Source organism: Leptosomus discolor, unplaced genomic scaffold (genome assembly GCF_034619465.1).
Source record: "Leptosomus discolor isolate bLepDis1 unplaced genomic scaffold, bLepDis1.hap2 HAP2_SCAFFOLD_135, whole genome shotgun sequence".
Taxonomy (NCBI): domain Eukaryota; kingdom Metazoa; phylum Chordata; class Aves; order Leptosomiformes; family Leptosomidae; genus Leptosomus; species Leptosomus discolor.
The window spans coordinates 139,825-167,300 of NW_028237792.1; the positions used below are offsets into that span (position 1 = coordinate 139,825).

The following is a 27,476-nucleotide window of genomic DNA, read 5'->3' on the forward strand; positions in this document are numbered from 1 at the left end:
ACAACGCCTGGAAATGGGCTCGAGCGCGAACCCCGGTGTCCCGATGCTCCCGGCCTTGGGCACAACACCAGCGAGGGAAGAGGACAAAGCTGCCCATTAATCCACCTTTCCCTCGCCTGAACCCATGAGCGGGTCAGCGCTTCCACTGGAGAAGCAGCTCAGGCTTTAAATCACCAATGAAAGCACCAAAAAGTCCCCACTCTGGGACGTCACAGTGGGGACGAGCCCTTGTCCGACTCCAGAGTCCCGGCCGTCTCGCCAGCGAAAGCCTGTTGGCGGAGGAAAACCCAGTTCTGATCCGTTTTTTAGTAAAAGCAGGTGGCGGGGAGGAAGCTCACCCCTCCCAGGGGGGCTGGGGACGCGGAGGCACCGAGTCAAACGAACACGGGGAAGCCCGGCGGGTCTGGTCACTACCGAGGGCTTGTCTATTTAATTCCCTCGTTCCTCCGGCTTCAGAGGCTCCCCGTGGCGCCCAGACCCGATCAGAGCTTGTCGGGAGCATTTCGGGGCACCGCGACTCCAGCGTGACTTTAGGGCCCGACCCCACGGGGGCTGGTGCCCAGGCCTGGGTGAGAAGCGAGCTAAGCGAGTCTGCGAGGGGACTGAAGTCGGTCGAGGCGAGAGGCTAAACCCTCGGGGAGCCGGGTGCCACCCCGGCACCATGCACGCTGGCCCTGTTTTGCAGAAGGCGACGATCCTGGGCGGCCGCCGAAACCCTGCAGCGTGGGGCAGGTCCGTTTTTTCCCACTTTCACTGCCTGTGGGTGGCGATTGTGGCCATTTCCTTCCATTTTAGTCTCCCGAATCTGCTTCCGACAGGCTGCCCGGTGCGAAACCCAACAGCTCCCGGGACAATCCCTTCCTCCACGCAGGAAATCCCAATGCTGGGGCTCCGGCATCCCGCCGCGTCCTCAGAGACGCTCCCTCCTCTCCAGCTTTCCCGATCGTCGAGACTTTCTGACTAAATCCCCGATCCGTTAACGAAGATTTTCTCTGCCTGGAGGCCTCCTCCTCCGTCCTGGTCCCCGGTCCCCGTTTAAAAACCGAGGGGAATCCCGTATATTTGTGATCCCTGTCTCACCTGCGCACCCTGGGGGTCTGGTTTTGGGAGATAACGGCTAAACTTTGAGCGGGATGTTTAAAAACCACTCGCTTTGTGGGGAAGCCTCAGGAAAACAGACCTGGAGGACGCACGTCGACCTGCAGCCAGAGGTGGGAGCGCCCGAGTGCCTCGGGAGCTCATCAGCCTCCAAATCTGCCTCAGCTTCGCCCAAAACCCATCCTTTTGGGGCTGGCAGGGGGGGGAAACGGGCAGCGTCAAGGGGCAGGGGGCAGAGCGGAGGCCGGAGGAGCTCTGGGTGGTGGGACGGGGCTCTCCGCAGGAGGAGGAAGGGGTTAAGAGTGGGTGAACCTCTCCCCCACCTTCCCCCCCTGGATACAGCCTCCACCAGAGCACGGCACATTCCTCAGCCCCCTCCTAGCCTAGGTCAGGTTCCCTTTATCTCCGCTGCTCTGTTTAATTAGTCAGCCATTAACTAAGCAGCCCTGAGTAAACAAAACCGGGCAGAATATTCTCCACTGCTGACAAACACCCCAAACACATGCTGCTGCTGCTGCTGCTGGCGGGGAGTTTGCTGGCAGCTTTTGAACGGAAAATAAAGGGGAGAAAACCCCCCGAGCTGACAAAGGTGCTCGCGGGCAACTGGCTCCTTTGCGTCAGACCCAAAAGCGGTTGATCGGAGGGTTCACGGGCAGGAGAGGGCCCTGCGACCGGTGCGGAGATCTAATGGATCCACGGCAGATCCAGAGGCAGCGTCCCCGTTCGGCCCTGTGCCAGGGAAGGGATCGCGGGTACGTGGATCGCAGGCGGAGCTGCTCTCCCGACCCCAGGCCCCGCACAGCGACTTGCTGCCCGATGCAGGCGGCGTTTGGGGTTCGAGACCCATTTTGAGTTGGGGTTGCGCAGAAATGGGTCGACTTACATCATACCTGAGAGGAAAAACCCCACACGGAGTGGGTTCTGGGGTTCCAGCTGCCCCTGGCGGCGGCTCAGCTCCGAGGGCGGAGGAGCCTGCGGGACCCCTGGGAGCACGGGGAACTCCCGGGCGCCAGCGCCGTCACCCATTGCACCGATTCACAGCTGGCTCCGGCATCCACGTTGCTTCCTCAGGCCAGGCTGGGCTCGGACTCAAGGGGTTTTAGGGGGGGCCTTACAAGTCCCCAAAGCCTCGTTGCCACCGTGACAGCAGGCAGCCAGCTCCCAATGACGTTATCTACCCCTGCCTGCTTCCAGGCAGCAAAATCCTTTTGCTTGCCACCGCCTGGGAAGCGTTAGCCAGCGGCCAGCCCTTCCACACCAGCTGCAGCTGAGCAGGATGCCCATGCCAAAGGGACAGCCAGTTTTTAAACTCTAAAGCCCGCGTGGGCACAGATGGGGGGTTCAGCTTTCCCCTCCTTGCTGGCTTTCACTTTTCCCCCTCTTCCTTCCCCTGCAAACGGGCTCCCCCGCTCTGCGCAGGGAAAACGAGTCCCTCCCCTCCTCCTTGCCAGAAATAACTCCGTTTCCCCCCGAAACACCGGCCTCACCTCACAGCGCCGCTAACGAACAACAGAACTGCTCCAGCCGGCAAGATGGAGAGATCCCCTGTTGCTCCGCGCGTTCCCGACAGCCACCTGACCCGGCTCGGGCTCAGAAAGGGAATGAACCTCCCCCAAGAGCCCCCCTGGTGCTCCCCCCTCCCACCCCATCCCGCTTCAAACCCACCAAAACCAACAAGCCCCGAAATCGGCCTGACTCGGCGTTACCTTCACCATCCTCCTGCTTCCTGCAAGCCCGAGGGGGAGGAGGCAGAGATCGCACCGAGCCCTCGCCCCGAGAGGGACGTGGGGGCCAAGGAGCCCCTCAAAGCTGCGCAAGGGCGGCCCCTCGGAGGGGGCAAAGGGGGCTGGGGGGGTCGCAGCTGGCGCTGGAGGCCGGCAGCTCCGGCCCAACGCTCCCGACTCCTGACGCTGCAAACTCCGAAGCACCTCCCCCAGCGCCGGCGAGCGATGGGTGGACGAGCGCAGGACAGGGGCCGCGGCGTCCCCGTCCTCGCTGAGGCCAGGACGCGGGCAGACCTACGGACTGGGGAGACCTGCCATCAGCTCCCTGAGCTGGCTGGGGTCTGCTGTCCCGGACCCCCACCTGGTTCCCAGGCCCCGATGGCCACTCTCAGCTCTGTGGGGGACACGATGGCTGCCGTCAGGGGACCTGGCCAACGCAGCAGCGCTGGCACACAGCTCTCCCCACCGGCATTTTCTCCCCCTCCCCACCACAGTGCCGGCTCTCCCAGCTTCGCCTCCTTCCCAACTTGCTCTTATCGCCCTCCAGAACCGGTTTCGCAGGCAGACGCTCCCGCTGCCGGGCTCCCGGCTTGCACTGGGATGGCCGGACTTTCCTCCCCTTCACCCTCCAGCCGTCAGATGCCCATCGGCACAGGGGAGAGCGGCGCGGTTAACCCTGGCGTACCCCAAAGGGGGTCTGGGGAAGTGAAGCCGCTCACCGAGCGAAGCCCATCCTGCTTGCTGCTGTCCCACTCCGAAGCCAGCGACCGAAACAACAGCTTCCCACCACGGTGACCGACACCAGCGCTACAGCCCCGCAATTTCACGGGCGTTATTACCATTTTCTGGGACCGGCAGTGTCGCCACCGTCGAGCTCTCGTCCACACTGCGAGGCTGGTGACCCGTCGGGGAGAGCACGGAGGGAGGAACAGGCGGGAGAGGAGACGACAGCGAGGCTCGGAGGGGTTAAAGACGAAGCTTCCGACAAGCAGCAGAGCAGGAATAGAAGAGATTGGAACCGGGAACCAATGAGGCGGCAACATTTGAAACAAAGCAGCCAGTCAAGGGCCCCTCCGGGTGCTGGGGATCAAGGGACAGGGAAGGAAGGAGAGGGATAGGGCAGGCTAGAGCCGGCAGAGAACCTGCCGGCTGTCCGGGCAGGAAGAACCGGCCCTCCCGGCCCGGCTCGCCTGGGTATTGCCCCGGCCAGGGCAGCAGCCCTTTGCCACGCCACCCTCCACCACACCTCCCCCAAAAAGCTGTCCGTGCCCCTGGGTGCACAGTGCGACGGCAAAGCGTGCCTGTCGTGCCGGCACATGCTGGTGTAGCGGTAACCAACCCCCCCCCCATCCCCGAGGCTGGGACTGCTGACCTGCAGCAGCGGCTTCCAGGGGGGTTTGCTGGTTTTCAGAGCCCTCGTTACGATAAGCGATCCCTGGAGACTGGCCAGGCGACGTTGGGTGCCCAGGAGCCCCTCACCTGAGCCTTGGAGCTCCTCACCCAGGGGTGAGGACCACAACCCCGCTGCCTCCAGCCTCTGCCTCAGTCTCCCGGCCAAACGCAAGCGATGCCGCATCCTACATGAGAGCAGCCCCAACCGTGGGGCCCAGGAGGTGCTGCACCCCCCCCCGACCTGCTCGCTGCCAGGGGGGGACGGTGCCTGGGCCCTCTCCGGCACAGAAGAGCACGGCTTTGGTGCCTGGGCACGAATTCCCCTCCCCTCTTCCCTTCGGCGTCTGCCTGCAGGGAACACCCTTGGGTTGGCCCGGCAAACCGGGGGGTTTGCTGGTGCCGCAGATGGTCGGCAGCCCACCATGCGGAGCCCCCGAGCAGCCGCGAGCCTGCGCCATGCACGGGCCACCCCGTTGGTGTTGGCCAGGAAGGAGCCAGCGCAGGCACTGGGCAGCGAGAGCGAGCCAGAGGAGAGCAGCGGGCACCTGCAGGCGAGAAGAGCCGAGCCACCGCGGCTGCGCCTCTGCCAGCTCCACCTGACGGAGCCCGACGACATCTCACAGCCGAGACAGTCTTATTTTTATTCTAAGGCCTTTTACAAGCTGGGAAGCGGGTAAAAACCGCACAGTCAGGGATGTTAATCATCTATTGTCGTTTACGATGCGATGCTCACTTCCCATTTGCGCTCGTTTTCCTCGTATTTATTCTGTTTCAGAACATTGGTGGATCAAAATACCTCCTGCACCGCCATCGGACTGTAACTGGCACTTGGAAGCGTTCCTAGAATCGCATCAGAAAGATGTGGCGTCCAGGGAGGGGGGGAAATAAAAACCATCATCAGGCAAAAACGAACCTCTCCCACCAAAAAGGCTCCGTCTTTTTGTTTGTTCCCTCCCCAATCTCCTAGGTGGCAACCGCTCAGCTCAGTCGGAGAAGGCACCGGCACTGCGGGTGTTGGGAGGGGGTGGTGAAGGAGTGTGGCTGGACGGGTGGAGGCGTGGGTGGATGGAGGGGTGGGTGGAGGGATGGAGGGAGGGGTGGAGGGAAGGATGGATGGAGGGATGGAGGATCCCGATGCCGCAGCACTGTGTGGGGGTCTTGAGCGGCAGATACCTGCCTGGGGGCATTCGTGAGCCTGAACCCGCCGGAGCCTTTTGGGAGGCGAGAGCTGCCCGCGGGCTCGGGGGCAGCAAGCGCTTCGCCTAAAACCTCCATGGCGGCTGCAGCAGTTCAAGGCATTGCCCGGTTTGGCGAAAAGTACCGAAGTCACCCCGAGCTCCCCAGGAGTTGGAGGTTGTGTTGTAGCATTCAGGGCTTCCTCGTTTCATCCGCTTGGGAAAACTGGGAAGAACCTGAGCCACGGCGGGAGGCAGGAGGCAAACCTCGCTTGTCCCTTGGGAAGGTTTTGTCCCTCGTGTCCGTACGAATGAGTGGCGGCTTCAAACCCTCCGACTCGCATGTCTTCAGCAGCTGCTGCACCCACCAAGCGCACTGGCTGCTCTCCTCTGCGCCAAGAACCCCCAGAGCCCCCAGCGCCGCTTTTGGAGCCTCGTCAAACACGCTAATTAACTCCCATCAAGATAAAAGCACATCAGAGGCACGGCTCTAGCCCCCCAAACTTTCAGCATCTGAACAAACGAGCGAAAGCCCCTTCCTAACCCTTGCCCTGCAGACGATCCTGACGTTAACCACGCTTGCTGGCCCGGCGCCACCTCGTTCGCCCCCTCCCACCACGTAAGCATGGCCCGTTAGCGCCTCGGACCCCAGAATGAGAGCTTTCCTCCAAAATCAACTCCGCTCCCAACTCGCCCCCACCGCCAGATGAAGCTGGCGCTGCTCGCACAGCAAAGCTCAGAAATATCAGTGGGAAAAAGTGGCGGATCGGTCGCCGCAGGAACTTCACCCCCCTGTGGTCCAGTCTCGGTCCCGCCATTGCCCTTCATCTGGCCACAAACTTCTCGAGCTGCTCCAGCCCTCGAGGTTTTGCTTTAAAACCTGCTAAAAACGCAGGTTTTCCTTTAAAACCCCGATCGATGGCTCTGCACTCGCACCACGAGGACACCGCCAAGAGGGTTTTGTACCCGCCGACACACCAGAAGTGCCGCCGGCAGCTTGGCTGGAAACCCAGGGTCTCCTCAACGGAGTCACATTCTCCGGGGCTGGAGGATCTTGGAGGACGTAGCTGAAGCAAAGTAGCAGAGACGGGCGTCCTCTCCCAGCCGTGGACGTCGACGTCTGACTCGCCGAGACGGCGGAAGTGCGGTGCTTCGCCAGGGTTCGTCTCACCTGCCGGTGATGGTGGGTGGAACTGGCCCGTCTGGCTTTGCCCGAGTGGGGAGGGCACCGTCCTGCGGCGGGAGCGGCAGCCTTGAAAGGGAAGGAGAGGTGTCGGCCTCCCAGCCCTGCGCCGGGCTGCATGAGGAGGACGAGCGGCCGAAAACGGGGAGCTGGTTGAGGCTGCCAGTGGCGGGAGAGCAAGGCGAGGCGACAGCACAGTACCTGGGATGGATAAATGCCGGCTGAGCACTGAAAGGAACCCGTGTGAAGAGGAATCCTGGAATTCAAAGCATCTGAAGTGTTCAGCAACCCCCGCAAAGATCCTCTTGCTGTTGGAGCCTCCACCTCCCCAAGCGCAGCCTCAAAAGCTCCATCAAAGGGGATTCATTGTCTTTAATCCTGTTGTCCCAAAGCAAAACTTCCGGCCCGCGGGACACGGCGGCACCGGGCACCGGCACATCAAAGCCCCGCTCCACTGCCGGCGCACGGCCCTGCCTCTCCGGTGGGGCTCGAGCTTGGCTAGAGCAGCCCTGGGTGTTTCACCGGTGGCGAGACCACCGGCTGTGAGGCCTTTTGGAGGGCAGCGAGCTGCGCAGCGGGACACCCCGGCAGCGGCACGGCGAGCCGGCTCCAACCGTACGGGCAGGCAACGTGCAGCAAAGCCAGCCCAGTGCGGCAGAGGCCCGGTGCCGGACCACCGAGCCGGCGGCACAGTGGCTACGTGCCCCTCGCCATGGGGTTTGGCGCTGCACTGCAATGAGCCATCACCGCTCCCGCCTGCGGCGCAGGGAAATCACCGGTGCAGGAGTTGGAGGGGCAGGAGCTGCCGGCCTCGACAAGCCGGGGCTTGTGGGGAGGGCAGGCGGGGGCCTGCTGAGCGCCCAGCCGCCGGGAGGTGCAGCCTTCATCCCTCTGGAACGGGGAGGGGAAGGGTGGCGGGAGGTCGCTGCGTTGGGGTGGTTTGTGGGGGTGAATCAGCTGGGATCCAGCGCACGACATGAGCGGCCATGCAACTCCGTGACACGGCTGGCAGCGCCGCTGGCTGAAACCGGGGACAGACACGGCTCTCGGCCTGAAATTGGGGAACCACCTGCTGGGAAATAGCTTCTGGCAGGTCGTTTCGCCCCTGAGTAAATCTCCCCGTTGAGTCAGACCAGTGCCATTGCCTCAATACCGCAGGATCGTGCTGCCAACGGTTTTGGCACAGCCTGGCTACGGGTTACGCCAGAAAACGACACTATCATTTTGGAGCCGTGCGGACCCCAAACCTCGCCCCTTCCCCCTGCATTGGACGCTCTGCAGAGCGGTGCCAGTCACCCACAAGCCACCAGCACACACCCACACCAGCCCAGCGAGGTGTCACCTCCCGTGGCAGAAAGCTCCGGCTCCCAGCGAGGAGCTGAGCTTCATTCCTGCCTTTTCCCACCCGCTCCAGCTTGGGTCCTCTTCCTGCTCCAGCCCCAAAAGGCCCTTTTCTGGGAGCCTGTTCCTGGCTCTTCTCCCGCCTCGCTCTGCAGCAGGGAGCGAGTCGCCTCCGGGCCCTTTGGTTTCCCCTTCAACAGAGCAGGATAATAGCGGCTTCTCCGAGCGGAAGATGATTACGAGGAGCTCCGAGGTCTTCAGAGAAGAGGTGCTGCAGAACAGCAGCTGCGGAAAGAGTCGCATCGTTCGTGCGAAAAGGAGGAGAAAAAACCCAGTGCGAGAGAAAGAGATGCGACGGGGCTGGAGTTATTTCGTATGGGAAAGAGCCGGGGTACCCTGGGTTCTGGCCCAAAACCAAACCCGCCCGCTTCCATCCCGCTAATGCCGGATTTTGCCTCATTCTTGAAAGCTTCCCGGGGCAGTGCAATCCCCCCATCCTGCAGAGCCACCCCCAAACCCTCCCTGAAAACGCCGTGGCACAAGGTTGTGTCAGGAACGGGCCGGTCCTGCCCTTCCCCGTCAACCCAACCCGTGCCTCAAAGCACGAGCACTGTCTGTCCTTATCCCGCTCTCCAGGGATGGGTAGGGGCACCATGGACCCAATTTCTCCCTTCCAAGCAGTCAGCTGCACGCACAGACCGATGAAATCCCGGGGCGCTGGGGAAATCCCTGCCCAAAATCAGCTCCGGACCCAACCCCATCCCCCGGTGGCCCTTCTCGACGTTTCTTCCCACGCTGGAAAGGCTTTTCACTCGCTTCACCTCCAAGTGGAAGCACTGCACTGCCCGAGGGCTGTGGGGAGTGCGAAGGGTCTGCACCCCAGGGCACCAGGAGATAAAGAATGAGCGCAGAAATTCAAGGGGGGAGTGTGGAGGGGTGCATGGGGCTTGTTTGGGAGCGGAGCTGATGTGCCGAAGGCCGGGGAGGCAGTGCAGGTGGACCCGGAGCATCTCCAGAGGGGCGAGAGTGCTGGAAATGCTTGAGCCCAGGCCCCTCCAGGAGCCGTGAGCTGCTGTCCTGACCCAAAATCCCTCCTCGACACCCCGCAGACCCGCACCGACGCCAAGCCAGGGCCTCAAGCCAAGATCTCAACCCACCCTCGAGCACCTCCATCAGTTTTAATTAGCGCAGAGCCCCGGCAGCGTGGCCCCGAGGACGAAAGCGTGACCCGGTGAAGAGTGGCGAGGAAAATCCAGCCTCCAAGGCGAGGGAATGACGTCCTCCCCCGCGCCCGGCTGCGCAGCGAGTGGCTGCTTTGGCTCAAACAGGCTCGTGACCAAACCCCACCAGCCTTCTTCGGCGGGCTTGGAGCTCTGGACCGACCTCTCGGGGCTCCTTTGGGGAGGACAGGAGGCCTCTGTACCCCACAGCGATGCCGGCGCCCTGAAACCCCCCACTGCCGAGGCTGTGCGAGAGGGTGGTTGCCAGGACCATGCTGCTCTCATCCCGTGAGGATTTATCGGTAATCCACACGGGGAACAGAGCCCGCGGCCCAACCTGGGAGCGGGTCGATAGGCGACCGAAAGCTCCGGGGGATAAACAAGCCCCGAGGGAGTCCGAGTCCCTCCCGTTCAGGCACAACTGGTCCTGCTGTCCCCGCCGCCTCAGAGGGGAATTACTTGTAATGATGATTTTAAGGCAGCCTGGCAGCGGGTTGCACTTCTGAGCGCGGTTTTGGCCTTAAAAATCCTTATTGAGCAAGAAAGAGGTGGGGCGGGTGGGCGACCTCCTCTCGGTGCTGCTTCTCTGCTCCTCGCATGGTCCCTCGATGGGTCGGGGTCCGGAAGCGCTGAGCAGGGACCACCAGCCCAAATCTGCCGGGGTCCAGACGTGCCAAGCAGGGATCACCAGCCTGAACCTGCCTGGCTCCCAACGGAGCCACATCCCTCTCACCCAATGAGGAGGGAAACTTGTTAAATCACGCGCCGGGGGCGAAGCAGGGATGCTCTGCGGCACCCTCCTCACTGCCAACGTGCTCTTCCTCCACCCACCCGCCGTGGGTACCCCTGGTGGGGGAAGCACTGGAAAAGGGGGCAATTTCCTGGCGGGGTGAAGATGCTGCAGCCCTGCCGCAGCAGCAGGCGACCGGAGCTGGGCTGAGCCATCGCCGCACCGCTCCTCACTGGCCGAAGGCCGCTGGGAAGCACCGGGAGACAGGGGAGGCGATTGGCCGGGGATGCCGAAGGCAGCTACTCTGCAGGAGCTGCCCTCGAAAGGGAGAGAAGGAGTCACCTCACCGGCAAGAGGATTCGAATCACCTGAAGTGTTTGTTTCAGGAAGGAAAAAGAGAGGAAAAAAAATAAAGACAGACCCACAGGCCATCACCAGCACAAACCCAGGGCTTCCCCTTTGGCGCTAACGAAGCGGAGATGCTCCAGACCCCTCGGGCACCTCCGTGTCCTCGCTGGGGACCGTCGTGCTTCACCACAGCGCACGCGGACGGCGACCGACACCTTTTGGCGTGACTCGCTGCCGCAACCAAACACGCTCCCCAATTCCGGGCTAGGCTTGACATCTTGCAGCACGAGGCTTCCCCCGAGCCAGAAGGCGCGGGGTCGGGGGAGCGAGGCACGCCGAGAAGGCGAGACGGGACTGCCGCGGCCATCCCCAGCACTAATGACCCGCGCTCTTGACAAGCCGGGAGGCTGCAGCGCAGCAGCTCCACCAGGCCCAGGGATTTGAACGACCCCGCACAGCAGGAGGGCAAAACCGGGTGCCGGCGTCTTTGGCAACAGCTCATTACTGGCGGGTTAATGAAGCCGGGCGGCAGGGCGCCCCCGCTCCGACAGCCCTGCCGCAGCGGGCCGGATGCTCCTGTACCAGGCAGCAGAGAAGTCAATTAATGCTCCAGCGAGCGATTCCCATTCGCTGCTAATTAAAGTACAAGCTGATTAGTCGAGTCAAACCTTTAATTAGCCCCTTACGTTGTCTATAGAAATTACAGCTTCTTTGCACCGTGTAAGCGCACGATACGGGGGAAGGAAGAGCGGAGCGAGCGTGGCCCAGAGGACTCATGCTCTTGTTACACCCAGCGTTTTGGGGAAAACCATCGTCCCCGGAACTTCCCCTGCCGGCCACGGCAGCACCTGAGCGCCAGGCAAGGTCCTGGCACCCTGGATCAGTCCCTCGGGGAGAGGGGGTTTGGGACAAATGGGCAGCAGGAGCAGGCGAGGGGTGGGAGGGTTCATTGCAAATGACCCAACTGCTGCCTTGCCACAAGCCACGGGACCGGCAAAGCCTGTGGGAGGCGGGAGCAGCAGCGCCGTGCCTCTGGGGATGCCAAACCTCAATGTCCCTCCCTGAACTCGGGAGAAATCGGGTTTTATCAAGCAAAAGAGAGGCGGCGGTAACGAGGCCGCAGGGAAGCCGCACGTCGGACGGTTCGGAGCAAAACCCCGTGGTTTGTTTGTCCTTGTTGCTGTTTTTATTTCTCTAAAAATGGCTTCCTTCTGGCGAGGTCGATAAGGAACACAAAAGTCACCTCCCGAAGCGTCAACGAAGACAAGCAGCGTCTGGAACAGATCTGGGAGCTCGGCACGGCGCGGGATGGGGAGCGGAGAAGTTCCCACTCGGCAGCAACCCGAGCCGCCCTGACCCTGGAAAGTTCCACCGCAACAGCGAGGCCCGGCCGCGCTCGGGTTCCTCCCCGTCCCTCGGGAATCGCGGGGTGGCGACTCCCCGCCTGTGGCGGGAGGGTCCCAAGGGATTGCTCTGGACCGGGAGGCGATGTCGGCCCCGCCGCCCCCTTGAGGGGCACCAGGTCTCGCAGCCCTTCTCCTGTGCAGCGTCTCCCCAAAAACCTCCGTCCACCTGCACCGGGGACGACCCACACATCTGCTGCATTCATTTCTTCACCAGAACCACAGAAACTTGCCTTAAAAGGCGGCCAGGATTAGCTAACATTTGTCCTAGCAGCCAGCAGTCAGTTCTTTGGCCACTGTTCAAACTTGGGGGCTTTATTCAAAACCTCCTTTTTTCCCTTTTTCCTTTCTCCAGCTCTCCTCGGGCCGGCTGCGTCCTCCCTGCCGCCGGAGACACCCCATAAATCACAGAACCCGCAGTTCTCTGCGAGCCGACCACGCAGGGGGTCGTCGGAGCCCCCCGGCGGCCCCAGAGCCTGTCCAGTTAATTCATGCAAAACCCAGTAAATTCTGGGGGAAAGTGCCGCTAAAAAACAGATCCTGAAACCTTGCTCTTTTCATTCTCTTCTCCCTTCGACGGCCAAAGCGCCACCGGCAACAGTAACACACGGGAGACGAAGCGCAGGGCACTGCTCTCCAGCTGCTGGGACTGGTCGAGGTGGGCACAGGGAAAGGCATTTCCCAAATCAACCATTTCACAGCCCAAAACCCTGCACCTGCGTCGGGCACTGCTTGCGCTACTGCCTGGTGAGTCCCTGTCCCTGCCTACAGCCACGACAGCACGGCGGAGGCGGCGATTTCCCTTCTAACCCTCCTCCTGACGTGCCAAAACCCCGTTTTCGAGTGTTTTGGTGGAAGAACGGGTGTTACGGCAGCCCCGAGGGATGCCAGCTCCCACGCGGCAGCGCCCAACTGCCTCCGAGCGCCCACCCCAAAGTCGCACGAGACGCCCAAAGAATCTCCCCTGGGGGCTCTGCCACTCAACTGACCGTTCGCTTGCCGCGCCGCTGGGGAGATGAAACCCCATGAGCGGGCAAACCCCCGCAGAACCGAGCACACAGACCAAACACACCAGAAACCACAATTCTTGAGTGTTTTTCTGTGCCTCCCCCGCTCCCACCCGGCCAGACCCAGCGCAGGAGAGGGCCGACCCGATCTCCGCGCCACGGAGCGCCGAGGAGGGCTCTGACGGCTTTTCCATGACGACCCAGTCGTGACAGCGAAGGCACTGCTCGCGATTCTCCTCCCTCCCATGCTCGGGGAAGACCATCGGACACGGGAAGACCCTTCTGGGACACCGGGTGGCGAAGAACTGGGACCCTGACAAGCCACGCACAGCAACAGGTGCCCCGGGGAGAAGGAGCTTCTCCAGGCAAACGATTCGGTCTCCATTTCCTACCTGCGAGGGAGGGAAAACCCTTTTCCAACTCAGCTCAGCATGCCAGGATCCTCCGGTGAGAGGCTGCAGGGGAACAAGAGAACTCCGTGAGGCTCCCCGGCACGCTGCCCTAGACTGCAGCACCCCGTAACCCACGATTTGTGCTATTTTTAGGCTGGGGAGGGTTTGGAGGAAGGCAGAGCCCCGTCTCTACCCTTCCCTCGGCCTCCCCGCCTGCTGCCAGCGCCCCTCCTGCCTCACCCCGAATTCCAGGGCTCCTCGCCACGTCCCGGCTCAACCCCCCACCCTGCCTGCACTCCCCTCCGGGCCTCCTGCCGCTGGCCCCACCAGCCCCGAGGGTCCAGGCAGGCCCCATCGCCCCCTCTCCCTCAGTTTCACCGCCCCCCCGAGGCCGCCCAGCTCCCTTGTCCCCTGGCCCAGCTCCACGGGAGCCCCCCAGACCCAGGCCCACGCTCTCCCACCCTCCCCTTCTCCCCAGCACCCCACCAACCCCCTCACCCCCACATCCCCTGGCCCAGCCTCTCCCCCCGCAGCCCCCCCGCTGCCCCCAGGACCCTCGATCCCTCACACCACCTTCCCCCCCTCACACTCAACGACCCCCCTTATCCCTCAGGCCCCCCTAGAAGCCCCACCCCCTCAGCACCCTCCCCTCTATTCCCGCCTTCAGGGCCCCCCATCTCCGTCGCAGCCTCCCAACTCCAGTCTCCCCCTTCCCCTCAACCCCATACCGCCCCTCAGAGCCCCGGCCCCCCTCAGGCCCCCGCCCCCCTTCCCCTGAGCCCCCCGCCGTGCCCCCTCCAGCCCCACCTTCCCCTCCTGCCCCTCCACGTCCCCTTCAGGCCCTCGCCCACCCTCCAGCCCCCGCTCACCGCTCACGACGGGCCGAGCGCTACCGCTCCTCCGCACACACACTCGGCGCTCACTTGGCCGCCGCCATGTTGCGATCGAGCCACATCCGGGCACCCGCCCTGCCCGCGTTCCCCCGGCAACAGGCACCGCACTCCGAGGGCGGGGTCTCGGGCGGGGAAGGCGGTGTCCAGGGTGGGGTGGGCGGGAGCCGCTCACGGCGTTTGACTCCTCCGCGCACCCGTAGGCGCTGTCGAGGTCAGGGCGGGACTCAAGGTGAGGATGTCCAATCGCAGAGCGAAAGGTGTCAAATTGGCGCTGCCGCTATCCAATCACAGCGCGGCGCGGCCGGAAAGGCGGCAGAAGGAATCGCGGCAGCGTCGTAACATGGCGGCGTTCTAGAGGTGAGCGCGGCGGTGTCGCTGCCGCTGGTATCGGGGCCGCCGCAGGCCCTTCCTCCGCCGGTCTCCGGTGCGGGACGGGGCCCCAGTGGGGCGGGGGGGCGGCAGACGCCACGGATGCCGCCCCTTCCCCCCCCCGCTCTGGGCGGCGCTAACCGGGCGTTTCCCCCCCACCAGGCCCCGCCGGTCGCGGTGCTGCGGGCTCGTCGGATGCCGCTCCGCGCTCTGCTCAGGGCCGCGGCCTCGCTGCGCGGCTGCGGTGCGTATCCCGCCTCACTCCCCCGGCCCCGCTCCCCCCCCCCCCCCCCCCGCTTCGTCGTTGCTGACCGACCTTTCTCTGCAGCTACCGGAGCGCTCCCGCCCGCCGCCATGCCCGGGACGCGGCCGGTGCCCCTGTCCCCGCAGCAAGCCGTCGCTATGGCTACCCTGAACCAGATGCACCGGCAGGGCCGGCCCAAACCGCCCCCTCGCAAGCTGGGGGCCACCTTCGGTCGCCCACAGATCAAGGGAGTGGTGATCAAGAACCTGATCCGGAAGCCCAAGAAGCCCAACTCGGCGAACCGCAAGTGCGTGCGGGTGCGGCTGAGCAGCGGCCAGGAGGTCGTGTGCTTCGTCCCCGGCGAGGGCCACAACCTGCAGGAGCACCACGTCGTGCTGGTGCAGGGCGGCCGCACCCAGGATCTGCCAGGGGTGAAGCTCACCGTCGTGCGGGGCAAGTACGACTGTGCCCACGTCCAGAAGAAGAAGTGAGGGGCGGGGGGGAGAGACAGCGGGGGGGAAGCAGAGGGGACGCTGTGACAGTGGCCCCCCGGCGGGGTGAGGGGGAGCGTGCCGGTCCTGCGCCGCGCCCATTAAAGGCTGTCGCTGTGTGGGGTGTGTGGTGTGGTGGTGTTGGGGGAGCTGGTGAGTGCTGCGGGGTGACCTGGGGACGTTGGGAGGGGGTCTGAGAGGACTGGGGGGGGCCTGGGGACATTGAGAGGGGGCCTGGGAGCACCAAGGGGGACCTGGGGACACTGGGAGGCGGTCTGGGAGCACTGGGGGGGGGACACACACATGGGAGGACTTGGGGGCACTGGGGAGGATGCTGAGACTGTGGGGACGGGGCCTGAGGGGGCTTGGGGGCACTGGGAGGGATCGTCGGGCACTGGGAAAGGTCCTGGGGGGAGCCAGGGCCACCGGCCGGCGCGCTGGGGGTAGGAGGCGGGAGAGGGGCGTGGCCAGAGCGCTCCGTGGGGGCGTGGCATGACTGCTCCGCCCCTTCCGTCTGTCTTCCGCCACGTGACGCCGCCCGGACCCACGCCGGCGTCCAAGATGGCGGCGCCCAGGGCGTTGGCGGCGGCGCGGCGGGCGGTGGCGGCGGCTCGCGGCTGTCGCGGGGCGGGGGGCGGGCCGGGGCCGGGGCCGGGGCCGGGGCGGAGCCGCCTGTACGAACACGCGCGCGAGGGCCTGAGTGCGCGGCCGCAGCTGGAGGTGGAGGCGCTGAGCGAGCGCGAGCTGGAGCGGCGGCGCGGGCCGCTGCGGGGGGGCGACCTGCGCGAGATCGTGAGCGGGGCGGGGCCGGCCGGGAGGGGCGGGGCCTGCCGGGAGCAGTCGGGCGTGTCTGGAATGGAGGGGTGGAGCCTCGGAGTGGGTGGGGTCTGACGGCAGGGGGCGTGTCTGTCTGGGCTGGGACGGGGTGGGCAGGACATGGCTAGGGTGGGGCTTCGGGGAGGGGCGGGACTCCGCGGAGGGGGCGGAGCTGTGTGCTGGCACCTCAGGGTAGGCGGGGTCGGGGAAGGGTGCCGGGGTAGGGCTTCAGGGAGAGGCAGGGCCTGCTTGGAGGGGGCGGGACTGTCGGTGTGGAGCCTCGGGGTGGGCGGGGTTTGTCTGGAAAGGGATCTGGGGGTGGGGCCTCGAGGATGGGCGGGACTTGTCTGGGGTGGGGGTGTGGGGGCGGGGCTTTGCGGTAGGTGGGGTTTATCTGCCTGGGGAGGGGCTGGACCGGGGGTGGGTGGGGTCTGCACGGATAGGCGGAGCCTAAAGCATGCAGGCGGGGCTTAAGAGGAAGGGACGCAGCCCAGCACAATTAGGTGGGGCTTGGGGGCGGGGGGGGGGCTACAGGGCTGTATGGACTGATAGGGCGAGGCCCACTGCCAGCCCCGTCCATCCATCCCCCCCCACCCCTTCCCAGGTGCAGACATGGTCCCGGCTGGGGGAGGTGCGGGCCGCCATAGCCCGCCTGCAGGCCGAGAAGGGCCGGGTGGCCCAAGGCGTGCGGGCCCTGATGGTGAGGGACCCCTCCCACACCAGGGACCCCCACCTCGGGGTCCCCTCCTGGTCCCTGTGTGTGTCTCCCCCTCATCCCACCCCCTCTCTGCCCCCCCCCACAGGTCAGCCACGACAAGGCAACGGCAGAAGCGGTAGGGACCCTGCAAGGGAGGGGGGGGGGACGGGGGAGGGGAGGAGGGTGCTAGGGAAAGGGGGGTGTCGTGCCCCCCCCCCCCGCACCCCCCAGCCCCGTGTCGCCATCCCCCCCTCCCCAGCTCCCTGCCTATGCAATGCTGCGGGAGGAAGGGCGCCGGGTCCGGCTGGAGCTGCAGGCGCTGCTGGCCGAGGAGGCCGCCCTGGACCAGCGCTTCTACCTCAAGGCCCTGCAGCTCCCCAACCGCACCCACCCCGAGGCGGTGAGCTGGGGGAGACAGCAGCACTTGGGGGGGGTCACTGTGCCCCCAGCTTTGTCCCCTGACACCCCCCTCTTCATCTTTGCCCAGCCTGTCGGGGACGAGAGCCAGGCCCGTGTGATGGAGGTGGTGGGAGAGAAACCGGGTATGGCAGGGGGGAGTTGGGGTGGCATGCCTCGGTTTCCCTGTGGTGATTTGGGGGCCCCCCTTGGGCTGAGAGAGGCTCAAAAGAGGAGGGGGTGAGGAGAAGGAGCGGGGTTCCTCCAAATGATGGGGATTTCTGGGGGGAGCAAGGAGGAGAATGCCCTGGGGGGGATGAGGAGGGTCCCTGGGGCAAGGAAGGCTTTGAAGGGGGGGGGTGGGGGAGAAGAGGGTCCCTGGGATGAGGAAGGCTTTGGGTAGGGAAGGACCCCAGGGTGAGGAAGAGGAGGGTCCCTGGGGCAAGGAAGGCTCGGGGAGGGGCGGGGAGAAGAGGGTTCCTGGGATGAGGAAGGCTTTGGGGAGGGAACAGGAGGTCCCTGGGGTGAAGAAGGCTCTGTGGGGGGGAAGAAGAGGGTCCCTGAGATGAGGAAGGCTTTGGGGAGGGAACAGGAGGGTCCCCGGGGTCAGGAAGGCTCTCACTCCCCCTCTCCCCACAGCGTTTGACTTCAAGCCGAAGGGCCACCTGGAGCTGGGCGAGGGGTTGGACATCATCCGCCAGCGGTGAGCACCCATGGGTGGCGGGGGTGGGGGACACCCAGGTGTCACATGTGTGCCCTGTGACACGTGCGCATGTGTGCATGTGTGTCCCCGCTGTGACGCAGGCGCCTGTCGCATGTCTCGGGGCACCGCTCATACTACCTGTGCGGGGCCGGGGCGCTGCTGCAGCATGCGCTGGTGCGCTTCACCCTGGACAAGCTGCTGCCCAAGGTACGGGGTCCTGAGGGGGCCCAGGAGGGTCTGGGGGTGGTCCTGGTGGTCTGGGGTGTCCCAGGAGGGCCTGGGAGGGGTCTGGGAGCTGCCAGGAGAGTCTAGGATGGGTCCTGGGGGGTCCCAAGAGGGCCTGGGAAGGGTCTGGGAGCTGCCAAGAGGGTCTGGGATGGGTCCTGGGGGGTCCCAAGAGGGCCTGGGAGGGGTCCCAGGAATCCTAGAAGGGTCTAGCAGGGTCCCAGGGGGGTCCCAAGAGGATCTGAGGGGGGCAGGGCTGCTGAGAAGTCCCAGGAGGATCTGAAAGGGGGGGGTCCCAAGAGGATCTGGAGAGGGGAAGTCAGAGGTCCCGGGGGGTCCCAGCAGGATCTGGGGGGGGAGTCCCAGCAGTGTCTGGAGAGGGGTCAGGAGTCCTGGGGGGTCCCAGGTAGGTCCCAGGAGGATTAGGGGTAGTCCCAAGGGGTTCCAGGACCATCTGGAAAGGGGGGTCAGGGGTCCCAGAAGGGTCTGAGGGCTAGGGGGGAGGAGTCCTTTTGGGTCCCAAAAGAGCTGGGGGGTGGCGGGTCCACCCCACCCCACCCCCCCAACACCCCTTTTGCCCCAGGGCTTCCTGCCCATGGCAGTCCCCGACCTGCTGCGAGGCGCCGTTTTCGTGAGTGCCACCCCCGTCCCCATGTCCCACCCACCCTGGGACAGCTCCGCCCCCACCCCAGGGCAGCCTTGTGACCCCCTCCCCACGTCCACCCCCTTGCAGGAGGGCTGCGGGATGCAGCCCAATGCCACCCCCTCACCTATCTACAACATCGACCCCTCGCGCTTCGAGGACCTCTGCCTGGCTGGCACCTCCGAGGTGGGCATCGCAGGTGAGCAAAACTAGTGGGAAACCTGGCAAAAACGGGGTCTGTGTGTCTGAAGGGGGGGGGTCCAGGAGCCCCGCTGCCCCCCAGCCCCATCCCTGCCCCCCCAGGGTACTTCATGGACCACGCTGTGCGGCTGGAGGATTTGCCCATCAGGTACGGGTGTCCCCCCTCCTCACGAGCCCCCCATTCCCCACTGGCGGGGGTCCATGGGGACCCCCTACAAGTTGGGGGGGGAAGATGTAGGGGTCTGGAGGGCAGGGTCCTCACCCCCTTGCCCTGTCCAGAGTCGTCTGCTCCAGCACGTGCTACCGGACCGAGACCGAGACAGGGCGGGAGCCGTGGGGGCTCTACCGCGTCCACCAGTTCACCAAGGTACTGGGAAAACTAGGGGAAGGACTCTGGTGTCTGGGGCAGGGGGGTCTGGAGGTGGGGGGGGCAGGGGGGGGACACACGACATGTCCCCCCGTCCCCACAGGTGGAGATGTTCGGGGTGACGGCAGCGGAGAGCGGGGCGGAGAGCGAGGCGCTACTGGCCGAGTTCCTGGCGCTGCAGCAGGAGATCTGCTCTGAGCTGGGGCTGCACTACCGGTGAGCGCGGGGCTGGGTGGTGTCCCCATGTGTCTCCACCGTGTGTCCCGTCCCCCCCCCCAGCTGACGGCCCCGCTCCCCGCAGCGTCCTTGATATGCCCACGCAGGAGCTGGGGCTCCCCGCCTACCGCAAGTTCGACATTGAAGCCTGGATGCCCGGACGGGGCAAATACGGGGAGGTGAGGGCAGCGGGAGGGGGCAAATCACCCCGGGAGGGGGGAAACTCCCCCCCAGTTTGGGGTCTGTACAGGGACACCCCCCTCCGCCAGCCCCCTGAGGGTACAGCCCTCATTAAGGGGGTCCGCAGGGTGTCGCTTCCCCTCCCCTTTTGGGGTTTGCTGGGCAACTGGGAAGGGGGGAACCCTCCCAGGGTGGGGGAACCCCCACGGTGGGGCTCCCTGGAGTCGCAGGGGGGCTCCCCAAATATCTACAACCCTCCTCTGCAGATCTCCAGTGCCTCCAACTGCACCGACTACCAGAGCCGGCGCCTGAACATCATGTATAGCGACAGGGCTGGGCGGCTGCGGCACGCCCACACGGTAGGTGCCGGGGTGGCACCCCCCCACCCAAGGGGGGGGCTCCTGACCCCCTCCACTCCTCCACTAACCCCCCCGGACCCCCCCTAGGTGAACGGCACCGCCTGCGCCGTCCCACGCCTGCTCATCGCCCTCCTGGAGTGCAACCAGCTGCCGGTAGGTGCTAGGGGGTGGTGGGGGCACCCCAGGGCACTGGGGGTATAGGGAGAGGGGGCTCACCCTGCCCTGCACCCCTCCCCCCCCCCCAGGATGGCCGTGTCTGCGTCCCCCCTGCCCTGCAGCCCCTTGTCGGCCGGGCCGTGCTCTCCCAGCCTCCCGCCCCGCTCCTGCGCTACATTGGCCCCAACCAGCCCCGGGGGGGGCGTGAGGGGCCCTGAGCCGGGCGGAGTGGGGGGGCGGGGGGGGGGCCCCCGACACCGGATGGGGGTCCCTGGGTCCCCATGAAGCGCCCCGAGCACGACAGGGGGGACACCAGAGGGAGACCCCACGCTGGATGGGACACAGAGGGAAGGTGGACAGTGCCAAGCATGGGGACACACGGACACGGGGACAGGGGTTCCCCCCCTGGTGTTAAAAAGCCACCGCAATAAACATCCCCTTGAGCCCCCCCAAGAGCCACAGCCCCTGGGCACATGAATGTGTCTCGTGCTTTCATACACGAAAACTGGGAAGACTGGGAGGTTATTGGGAGGACAGCGGGAAGCGGGGGGGTGTCATACAGGTCATGGGGATCCCACAGGGGGGCTGTGATCTCCTGCCTGGTGCTGACACCAGGAAGAGAAGGAAGGAGGAAACCAGGAGGAGGAGGGAGCAGGAGGGAGGGAGCAGGAAACAGGAGAGGGAGCTGCGCTGTGGTTGAATACCTTTTTATTTTACAACCAACGGTAGAAACCTTCTACACTACAACCAGGACTGGGGGGGCAGCGGGGGTGGGGGCGGGGCAGCAGGGGCGGGGCGGGGCAGCGGGGGCTCCCCCAAAGTCCAGCCAACGGCACCGGGAGCCCCCAGATAAATAGGGGGAGACCTGGGGGGGGTGTCAGTCCAGGCAGCGCCCGCTGTTGATGACGATGTCGTCGTATTCCTCCTCCTCCTCCTCCTCCTCCTGGGGGGCGAACAACATACCCGGCGCTCAGCAAACCCCCCTGTGGAGGTTCAGGGGGGCTGCGGGGAGGGGGGTGACCCCTGCCTCAATTTTGGGGGGCTGTCAGGGGCAGGGTGAGCCCCCCCCCCCAAGTGGGCGTAAGGGGGGAGGGGGAACAACACACCCGGCGGTCAGCAAACCCCTGTGCGGAGGTTCAGGGGGGGCTGCAAGGAGCGGGGTGACCCCCCCCCCTCAATTTTGGGGGGCTGGGGGGAGCAGGGTGACCCCCTCAAATTCAGGGGGCTGCCAGGGGTGGGGTGAGCCCCTCCTTCCCCGGGGTGGGTACGAGGGGGGTGCAGAGGGGGGGGCACTTACGTCGCTGTCATCGCCCTCGCCCTCATCGGGGCTGTCGTCGGAGTCGTCAGGGGGCTCGGGCGCCCCAAAATCCCGCAGGAGCTGGGGCAGGCGGGGGTCGGGGCGGCGGCGGGCGCTGCCCAAGGGGGTGCCCCCCCCATACATGCGGGCGGCGGGGTTGGCCCCGGCCTGCAGGAGCCGCTCAGCCACCTCGGGGCTCTGTGCCTCCACCGCCAGATGCAGGGGACTGCGCCCGCAGCTCGGCTCCTGACAGGGGGTGGGGGGGTGGGTCAGGGGGGGCCACAGGGGATGCCCCCGCACCCCCTCACCCCCCTGCGCCCCCCCCCCCCCCCAGGCTCTCACCGCCTTGTTGGGGTCGGCGCCAGCACTGAGCAGCAGCTCCACCAGCTCCAGGTCTTTGCGCAGGACAGCGACGTGCAGGGGGGTGTAACCTGCAGCGGGGACGACGACCAGGGGGGCAGTCACTGCGGGGCCCTCCCCGGTCCCATGGGGTATCCCCAGGCCCATGGCATCCCCCCACCCTCCGCCAGGTCCCCACAGTGTCACCCCAACACCCCACGCTGTCCCCTCCCTTCTGCTATGTCCCCACAGCATGTCACCCGCATACTGCAGCCCCACAGTGTACCCCCATCCTCTGCCCTGTCCCCACACTGTCCCCCTCACAACCTCATGGTGTCCCCCCATGCCCCACCATATCCCCCCCACACTACAGCCCCACAGTGTCCACCCCATCCTTTACCCTATCTCCACACCGTCCCGCCCAGTCTCTGCCCTGTCCCCACACTGTCCCCCCCCAGCCCCATAGTGTCCCCCCACCCTCCACCATGTCCCCACAGTGCGTCCCCCGCCATGTTACAGCCCCACAGTGTCCCCCCACCCTCCCCCATATCCCTACAGGGCATCTCCCACATCCTCTGCCCTGTCCCCACAGCATCCCCCCACTGCCCCATGGCATGCCCCCACCTTCTGCCACGTACCCACAGCTTCATCCTCTCATCCCCCAGCCCCATAGCATCCCCCCACTCTCCACCACGCCCCCACAGCGTCGTCCCCAGCCCCGCCACTGCAGCCCCACGGCACATCGTGTCTCACCCCCCTCCTCGCCCTCCCGCCCCCCTCACCGTCATAGTTGACGCTGTCAAGCTGGGTTCTCGCCTCCTCCCGCTGCCGGAGGGGGGCCGGGGGGTCGCGGGGGTCGCCCAGGAGGTGGCGGGCACAGCCCCGGCGACCCTCGCGGCAGGCGAGGTGCAGCGGCGTGTGGCCCCCCCGCTCCTGCAGCCCCAGCCCCGCGCCCGCCGCCCGCAGCTTCCGCACAAAGCCCGACAGGCCCAGGATGACGGCGATGTGCAGGGCCGTCTGCGGGGGGTCGAAGGGGGAGAGACCCCCCTCAGCTGGCGACGGGGCGGGGGGGGGGGGTGCGGGTAGCCCCCCCCTTTGCCCCCGCCGCCGCGCCCCCGTACCTGCCCCAGGTCGTTTTGCAGATCTAGATACTCGGTGCCCGCCGTGTGCTGCAGGATGGAGTCCAGGAAACCTTCGTGTTCGTGGATCACGGCCAAGTGCAGCGCCCTGAGGGGGGACCGAGGGGTTACCGGGGGTTCCCGCCGCCCCCAGCCTGCCGTAAGCGTCCGCAATAACAAGGGTGCTGGGGGGGAGGCGGGGGCGGCCCCGGTGGGAGCAGGACCGGCGGGGTCACCCCGCCCCGGGGCAGGGGGGGGGTGTCCTCCGCCAACCCGCCCGCACTCACGTGTCGCCGTCCTCGGTGAGGAACCCCAGGACGTGCCGCAACCAGGCCGCGGGGTCCACGGCGGCAGCCACCGGCGCCGCCGCTGCCGCCTCCTCCTCCTCGGGTGGCTCGACGAGGCGGACGGCGCCTACGGCCGCCGTGACGGGCCCCAGGGCCGGGCCGAGGCGGTCGGAACCGGGGCTGGCGGGCAGTGGCCCCAGCTGCCCCTCGCCCAGCGAGCCCAGGCCGCTGTCGCACCACTCATCGCCCTCGGGCCGCTTCGCCTCACCGGGAGGCACCGGCAGCGCCGCCGCCGCCGCCTCCGCGGCCGCCATGCCGGGCCGCCGGGCTGGGGCGCGCTCAGGCCCGCACCGCCATAGGGCCGCCGCCGCCGTCCCGGGAAATCCCCGCCGGGCCCGGCGATGGCGGCCTTGCGGGGCCTGCCGGGACCCGTAGTTCTCACACAACTTCCGGGGGAGCTGGGCGCGCAGGGCACGACGGGAAAACTCGGCCCTCGCCGCCTATCAGCGGCCGCCCGCAGGGGACGCCGGGAGGTGTGGCTGGGGGCGCGGGGTACGCCGGGAGGCGTGGCGCTCTCCGCCAATCAACGCTACCCGCGCGGCACGCCGGGAGGCGTGGCCGGGCGGTGCCGTGCACGCTGGGAGGCGTGGCCCGGGCAAGCGGCCGGCGCCCATGGCCGAGCCGGACGGTAACGAGGGGCGGTGGGGCCGGGCCGGGGGGGCGGCGGGACCCCTCCACCTCAGGCTGCGCCCGCTGACACACCCCCTCCTTCTCCCCCAGCTCCCGGTGCCTCTGGGGACGAGGCCGAGCAGGACGCGGAGTCGCCGGTGAGTGCTCCCCCCCCACCTCCGGTGCCCCGGTCAGGCCTCCGCCGTCACGGGCTGATCCCCCTCCCCCCCCCTCCGGTGTCCCGCAGGTCTCCGACAGCGAGCTCGGCGCTTCGGGAGACTCTGAAAGTAGGTGCGGCGGGGGGACGGAGGGCCCGTCCCGGGGGGGCGGCGGGGTCGCGGTGGCGGCGGTTTGGGGAGTGGGGGGTCGGTGTCCCGGTGCCCGATCGTGTCTCCCCCTCGGTGCAGTGGAGCTGCTGCGGAGCCTCCTGTCCCGGACGCTGGGGCTGGGTGGGGAGAAGCCGGAGAAGGTGCTGGACGAGCTGACGCTGGAGGGAGTGAGCCGGTTCCTGCGGAGCGAGAGATGTACGGGACGGTGAGGGGCGGGGGGAAGCCCGGTTCGGGGGGTCTTTGGGGTGCTAGGGGGGGGTTTGGGGTGCTGGGGGGTCTTTGGGGTGCCCCCCCTCAGCCCCCCGTCTCCCCCCCCCAGGTAAGAATGTCGTGTGCATGGTGGGCGCTGGGATCTCCACTTGTGAGTACGGGTTTGAGGGGGGAGGGAGGGGGCAGGGAGGTGTGCCGGCCCCACCGCGGGGGGAGGGAGGGCCCTGCCGCCCCCCACCCTCCCCCGCCCCCCTATCCCATCCCTGCCCCCCTGCAGCCGCCGGGATCCCCGATTTCCGCTCCCCCGGCACCGGGCTCTATGCCAACCTGCAGAGCTATGACCTGCCCTACCCTGAGGCCATCTTTGAGATCAGCTTCTTCAAGGTACCCCCCCTCCCCCCCCCCCCCCTACTTTGGGGGGCTCCCGGCCCTCCTGGGGTGCTCAGAGACCACCTCCCCCGCCAAGACCTGTGTGTCCCCCCCCTGCAGCAACACCCCGAGCCCTTCTTCGCTCTCGCGCGGGAGCTCTATCCGGGGCAGTTCAAGGTAAGACCCTCCCCGGCTTCAGTTTCCACTCACTGTAGTCCCCCCCCAAACCGTCCTTGGGGGCTTCCCGTACCCCCAGACTGACACCCCCCTTCGTGCCCCCCCCCCCAGCCCACGGTGTGTCACTACTTCATGCGCCTGCTGCAGGACAAGGGGCTGCTGCTGCGCTGCTACACCCAGGTAGGAACCCCCCAGCCTGGGTGGGGGGGCTCAGGGGGGTGCTGGGGGGGAGAGGTGCTGCTGACCCCCTCCTCGTGTCATGACGTGTCCCACCCCCCAGAACATCGACACACTGGAGCGGGTGGCGGGGCTGGAGCCCGAGCGGCTGGTGGAGGCTCATGGCACCTTCTTCACCTCCCACTGCCTGCGCCCCTCCTGCCGCCAGCCCTACGACCTACGCTGGATGAGGGGTACGGGGGAAGGCCAAGGGGGGGGTGTGGGGACTCCCCCTAATCCCCAGCCCCCGGGGGGGGGGTGTCCCTGGGCTGTGCTCTAGGGTGGGCAGGGGAGTCCCGTTCTTTGGGGTGGGGTCTTAATGTGACCCTGTTCTCCCCCAGTGTCCCTTCCCTCTGTGCCTCCCCCCCACATGTCCCCCTATCCCCCCCCATGTCCCTCTGTACCCCCATGTCGTGTCCCCCCCCCCCACTGAGTTCTCCCATTCCCGTCTCTTCCAGAGAAGATTTTCTCTTCTCTCGTCCCCAAATGCGAGAAATGCCAGAGCCTGGTGAAACCTGGTGAGTGGGGGGGGGGGAGTGAGGCACGGGGGGGGGGGGCTGTGCCCCCTCCCCAATCCCCCGAGGGGGCGCCTCCCCCTCAGCCCCTCCGCTCACCTCCTGCCCCCCCAGACATAGTGTTTTTCGGGGAGAGCCTCCCCTCACGCTTCTTCGCCCTCCTGCAGTCGGTGAGTGGGGTCGGGGGTCCTGGATTGAGGTGGAGGGTACACACATGGGGGTCCTGCAGCCCCCCCTGCCCCAGATTAGGGTGGGGGACACTGGGGGTCCCCACAGTAACGTCCCCTGTCCCCCACCCCAGGACTTCCAAAAGGTTGACCTGCTCCTCATCATGGGCACCTCCCTGCAGGTCCAGCCCTTCGCCTCTCTCATCAGCAGGTTGGACCCCCCCCAGGACCTCCCTCTGCTCCCCACTGCCCCCGGGAGCCCCCGGAGCCCCTGCCTGCTCCTCCCCTCCCCGCCATGACTGTCTCCTCCTCTCTCTCCCCCCCCCCCCCTGCAGGGTCCCCACTAACACCCCCCGGGTCCTCATCAACAAAGAGAAGACGGGGCAGGTGAGGAGCGGGGGGGGGGCACTGGGGGGAGGCTGCTAAAACAGGGGAGGCTGCTAAAACAGGGGAGGGGGGACTGCGGGCGGGCAGGTGATGCTGCCCCCCCAACCCCCCCAATATCACCCTTGTGTGTGTGTCCCCCAGAGTGACCCCCTTATGTCCCTTATGGGGTTTGGCTGCGGCATGGACTTTGACTCGGACAAGGCTTACAGGCAGGGGGGGGTTGGGGGGGCTGGAGGGGTTTGGGAGGACTTTGGGGGTTTTGGGGGGGGCTGGAGGGGTTTGGGGGGACTGTGGGGGTTTGGGTTTTTTTGGGGGGGCTGGAGGGGTTTGGGGGGGCTGTGGGTGTTTAGGGGGGCTGTGGGAGTTTGTGGGTGTTTGGAGGGGGGTTTTGGGGGGGCTGGAGGAGTTGGGGGGGTTTGGGGGCTGTGGGGGTTTGGGGGGTCTGGAGGGGTTTGGGGGTGGTTGGGGGGGGCTGTGGGGGTTTGGGGGGGCTGAAGAGGTTTGGGGGGTGTTTGGAGGGGGGCTTGGGGTTACTTTGGGGACACACCCCCACCCCATCCCCCCTCCCATGGGTCCCTCTGTCTCCGCAGGGATGTGGCCTGGCTAGGGGAGTGCGATGCTGGCTGCCTGGCACTGGCTGAGCTGCTGGGCTGGAAGGTACCTCCTCCCCCTCCCTCAGCGATCTGGGGGAGTTCGTGGCCTCTGCACAGCCCTCACTCCCTCAGCCATGTCACCCCCTGGCCCCAGCTCACCGTCCCCAACCCTGTCCCCACAGAAGGAGCTGGAGGAGCTGGTGAGGAGGGAACATGCTGCCATCGAGGCCAAGGCCGCCCAGGGGGGCAAGGGCAAGGCCCAGGGGGGCGACAGGGGGCCCCCGGGGGGGGCCCTGGGCGAGAGCGAGGGGGGCAGCCGGGACCCCACGCCGTAACTGGGGGGGCTGTGACATTAAATGGCCACCGAGGCAGGTGATGGGCCTCGTCTGTTCCCTGCTGGGGGGGCACGGGGTTTGGGTGGGGGGCGGGAATGGGAGGGGGGGGCGGGTACTGGGGACAGGGGTTGGTGGTTACTGGGCAGTACTGGGGCCAGGAATGAGGGGGTACTGCTGCGGGGTCTCCCTGGTTAAGGGGAGGGTAGTGGCATGGGGGGGGTTGCTAGTTACTGGGGCCAGGAATGAGGGGGAGCTGGGGTGGGGGTCCCTGGTTACTGGGGTGGTACTGAGGTGGGGAGTCTTCAGTGACTGGGGGGTACTGGGGTGAGGGTTCCTGGTTACTGAGGGGATACTGGTGTGGGGGCATTTTTCAGTGACTGCGGGGTACTGGGATAGGGCTTTCTGGATACTGGGGAGGTTTCTTGTGTGGGGAGTATCCAGTTACTCGAGGGGGTACTGGGGTGAGGGTTCCTGGTTACTGGGGGGGGGTGTTACTGGT

The 27,476-nt window shown here is 66.4% G+C and overlaps 4 protein-coding genes across 4 annotated transcripts; 3 read left to right on the forward strand and 1 right to left on the reverse strand.

Annotated features, from left to right (window-relative positions):
- Positions 1–14,639: 14,639 nt before the first annotated feature.
- Positions 14,640–15,010, forward strand: MRPS12 (mitochondrial ribosomal protein S12). Its single transcript, XM_086481037.1, has one exon. It carries the CDS (start codon positions 14,678–14,680, stop codon positions 15,008–15,010), a length of 333 nt encoding a protein of 110 aa, XP_086337163.1. The 5' UTR covers positions 14,640–14,677.
- A 561-nt stretch (positions 15,011–15,571) lies between these two features.
- Positions 15,572–20,187, forward strand: SARS2 (seryl-tRNA synthetase 2, mitochondrial). Its single transcript, XM_086481018.1, has 16 exons — positions 15,572–15,802; positions 16,431–16,526; positions 16,630–16,659; positions 16,783–16,923; positions 17,011–17,065; positions 17,559–17,622; positions 17,724–17,829; positions 18,431–18,478; positions 18,581–18,689; positions 18,794–18,839; positions 18,971–19,058; positions 19,162–19,274; positions 19,360–19,453; positions 19,721–19,813; positions 19,901–19,966; positions 20,059–20,187. The coding sequence occupies exons 1-16, from the start codon at positions 15,572–15,574 to the stop codon at positions 20,185–20,187; spliced, it is 1,509 nt and encodes a 502-aa protein (XP_086337144.1).
- A 578-nt stretch (positions 20,188–20,765) lies between these two features.
- On the reverse strand, positions 20,766–23,324 carry NFKBIB (NFKB inhibitor beta). Its single transcript, XM_086481025.1, has 7 exons — positions 23,177–23,324; positions 23,011–23,092; positions 22,727–22,832; positions 22,388–22,622; positions 21,609–21,697; positions 21,267–21,512; positions 20,766–20,909 (listed from the first exon to the last, which is right to left on the reverse strand). The coding sequence occupies exons 1-7, from the start codon at positions 23,322–23,324 to the stop codon at positions 20,847–20,849; spliced, it is 969 nt and encodes a 322-aa protein (XP_086337151.1). The 3' UTR covers positions 20,766–20,846.
- A 355-nt stretch (positions 23,325–23,679) lies between these two features.
- Positions 23,680–26,977, forward strand: SIRT2 (sirtuin 2). Its single transcript, XM_086481019.1, has 16 exons — positions 23,680–23,698; positions 23,791–23,837; positions 23,927–23,966; positions 24,087–24,203; positions 24,328–24,369; positions 24,496–24,602; positions 24,708–24,764; positions 24,876–24,944; positions 25,045–25,174; positions 25,439–25,498; positions 25,610–25,665; positions 25,797–25,873; positions 25,998–26,049; positions 26,191–26,258; positions 26,640–26,706; positions 26,825–26,977. Exons 1-16 carry the CDS (start codon positions 23,683–23,685, stop codon positions 26,975–26,977), a joined length of 1,158 nt encoding a protein of 385 aa, XP_086337145.1. The 5' UTR covers positions 23,680–23,682.
- Positions 26,978–27,476: the final 499 nt, after the last annotated feature.

Bases quoted from the DNA above. Each gene is read 5' to 3' on its own strand.
- NFKBIB (XM_086481025.1), bottom strand. From the start codon at position 23,324: ATGGCGGCCGCGGAGGCGGCGGCGGCGGCGCTGCCGGTGCCTCCCGGT. The intron at 23,093-23,176 runs GCCTCGGCCCGG...AGGAGGCGGCAG, and splicing joins CGCCAGCCCCGGTTCCGACC to CGGCGGCGCCGGTGGCTGCC. The intron at 21,698-22,387 runs GTGAGGGGGGCG...TCCCCGCTGCAG, and splicing joins TGACAGCGTCAACTATGACG to GTTACACCCCCCTGCACGTC.
- SIRT2 (XM_086481019.1), top strand. The intron at 24,603-24,707 runs GTACCCCCCCTC...CCCCCCCTGCAG, and splicing joins TTGAGATCAGCTTCTTCAAG to CAACACCCCGAGCCCTTCTT. The intron at 25,499-25,609 runs GTGAGTGGGGGG...CTGCCCCCCCAG, and splicing joins CCAGAGCCTGGTGAAACCTG to ACATAGTGTTTTTCGGGGAG.
- MRPS12 (XM_086481037.1), top strand. From the start codon at position 14,678: ATGGCTACCCTGAACCAGATGCACCGGCAGGGCCGGCCCAAACCGCCC.
- SARS2 (XM_086481018.1), top strand. From the start codon at position 15,572: ATGGCGGCGCCCAGGGCGTTGGCGGCGGCGCGGCGGGCGGTGGCGGCG. The intron at 16,660-16,782 runs GTAGGGACCCTG...CCCCCTCCCCAG, and splicing joins ACAAGGCAACGGCAGAAGCG to CTCCCTGCCTATGCAATGCT. The intron at 17,830-18,430 runs GTACGGGGTCCT...CTTTTGCCCCAG, and splicing joins TGGACAAGCTGCTGCCCAAG to GGCTTCCTGCCCATGGCAGT.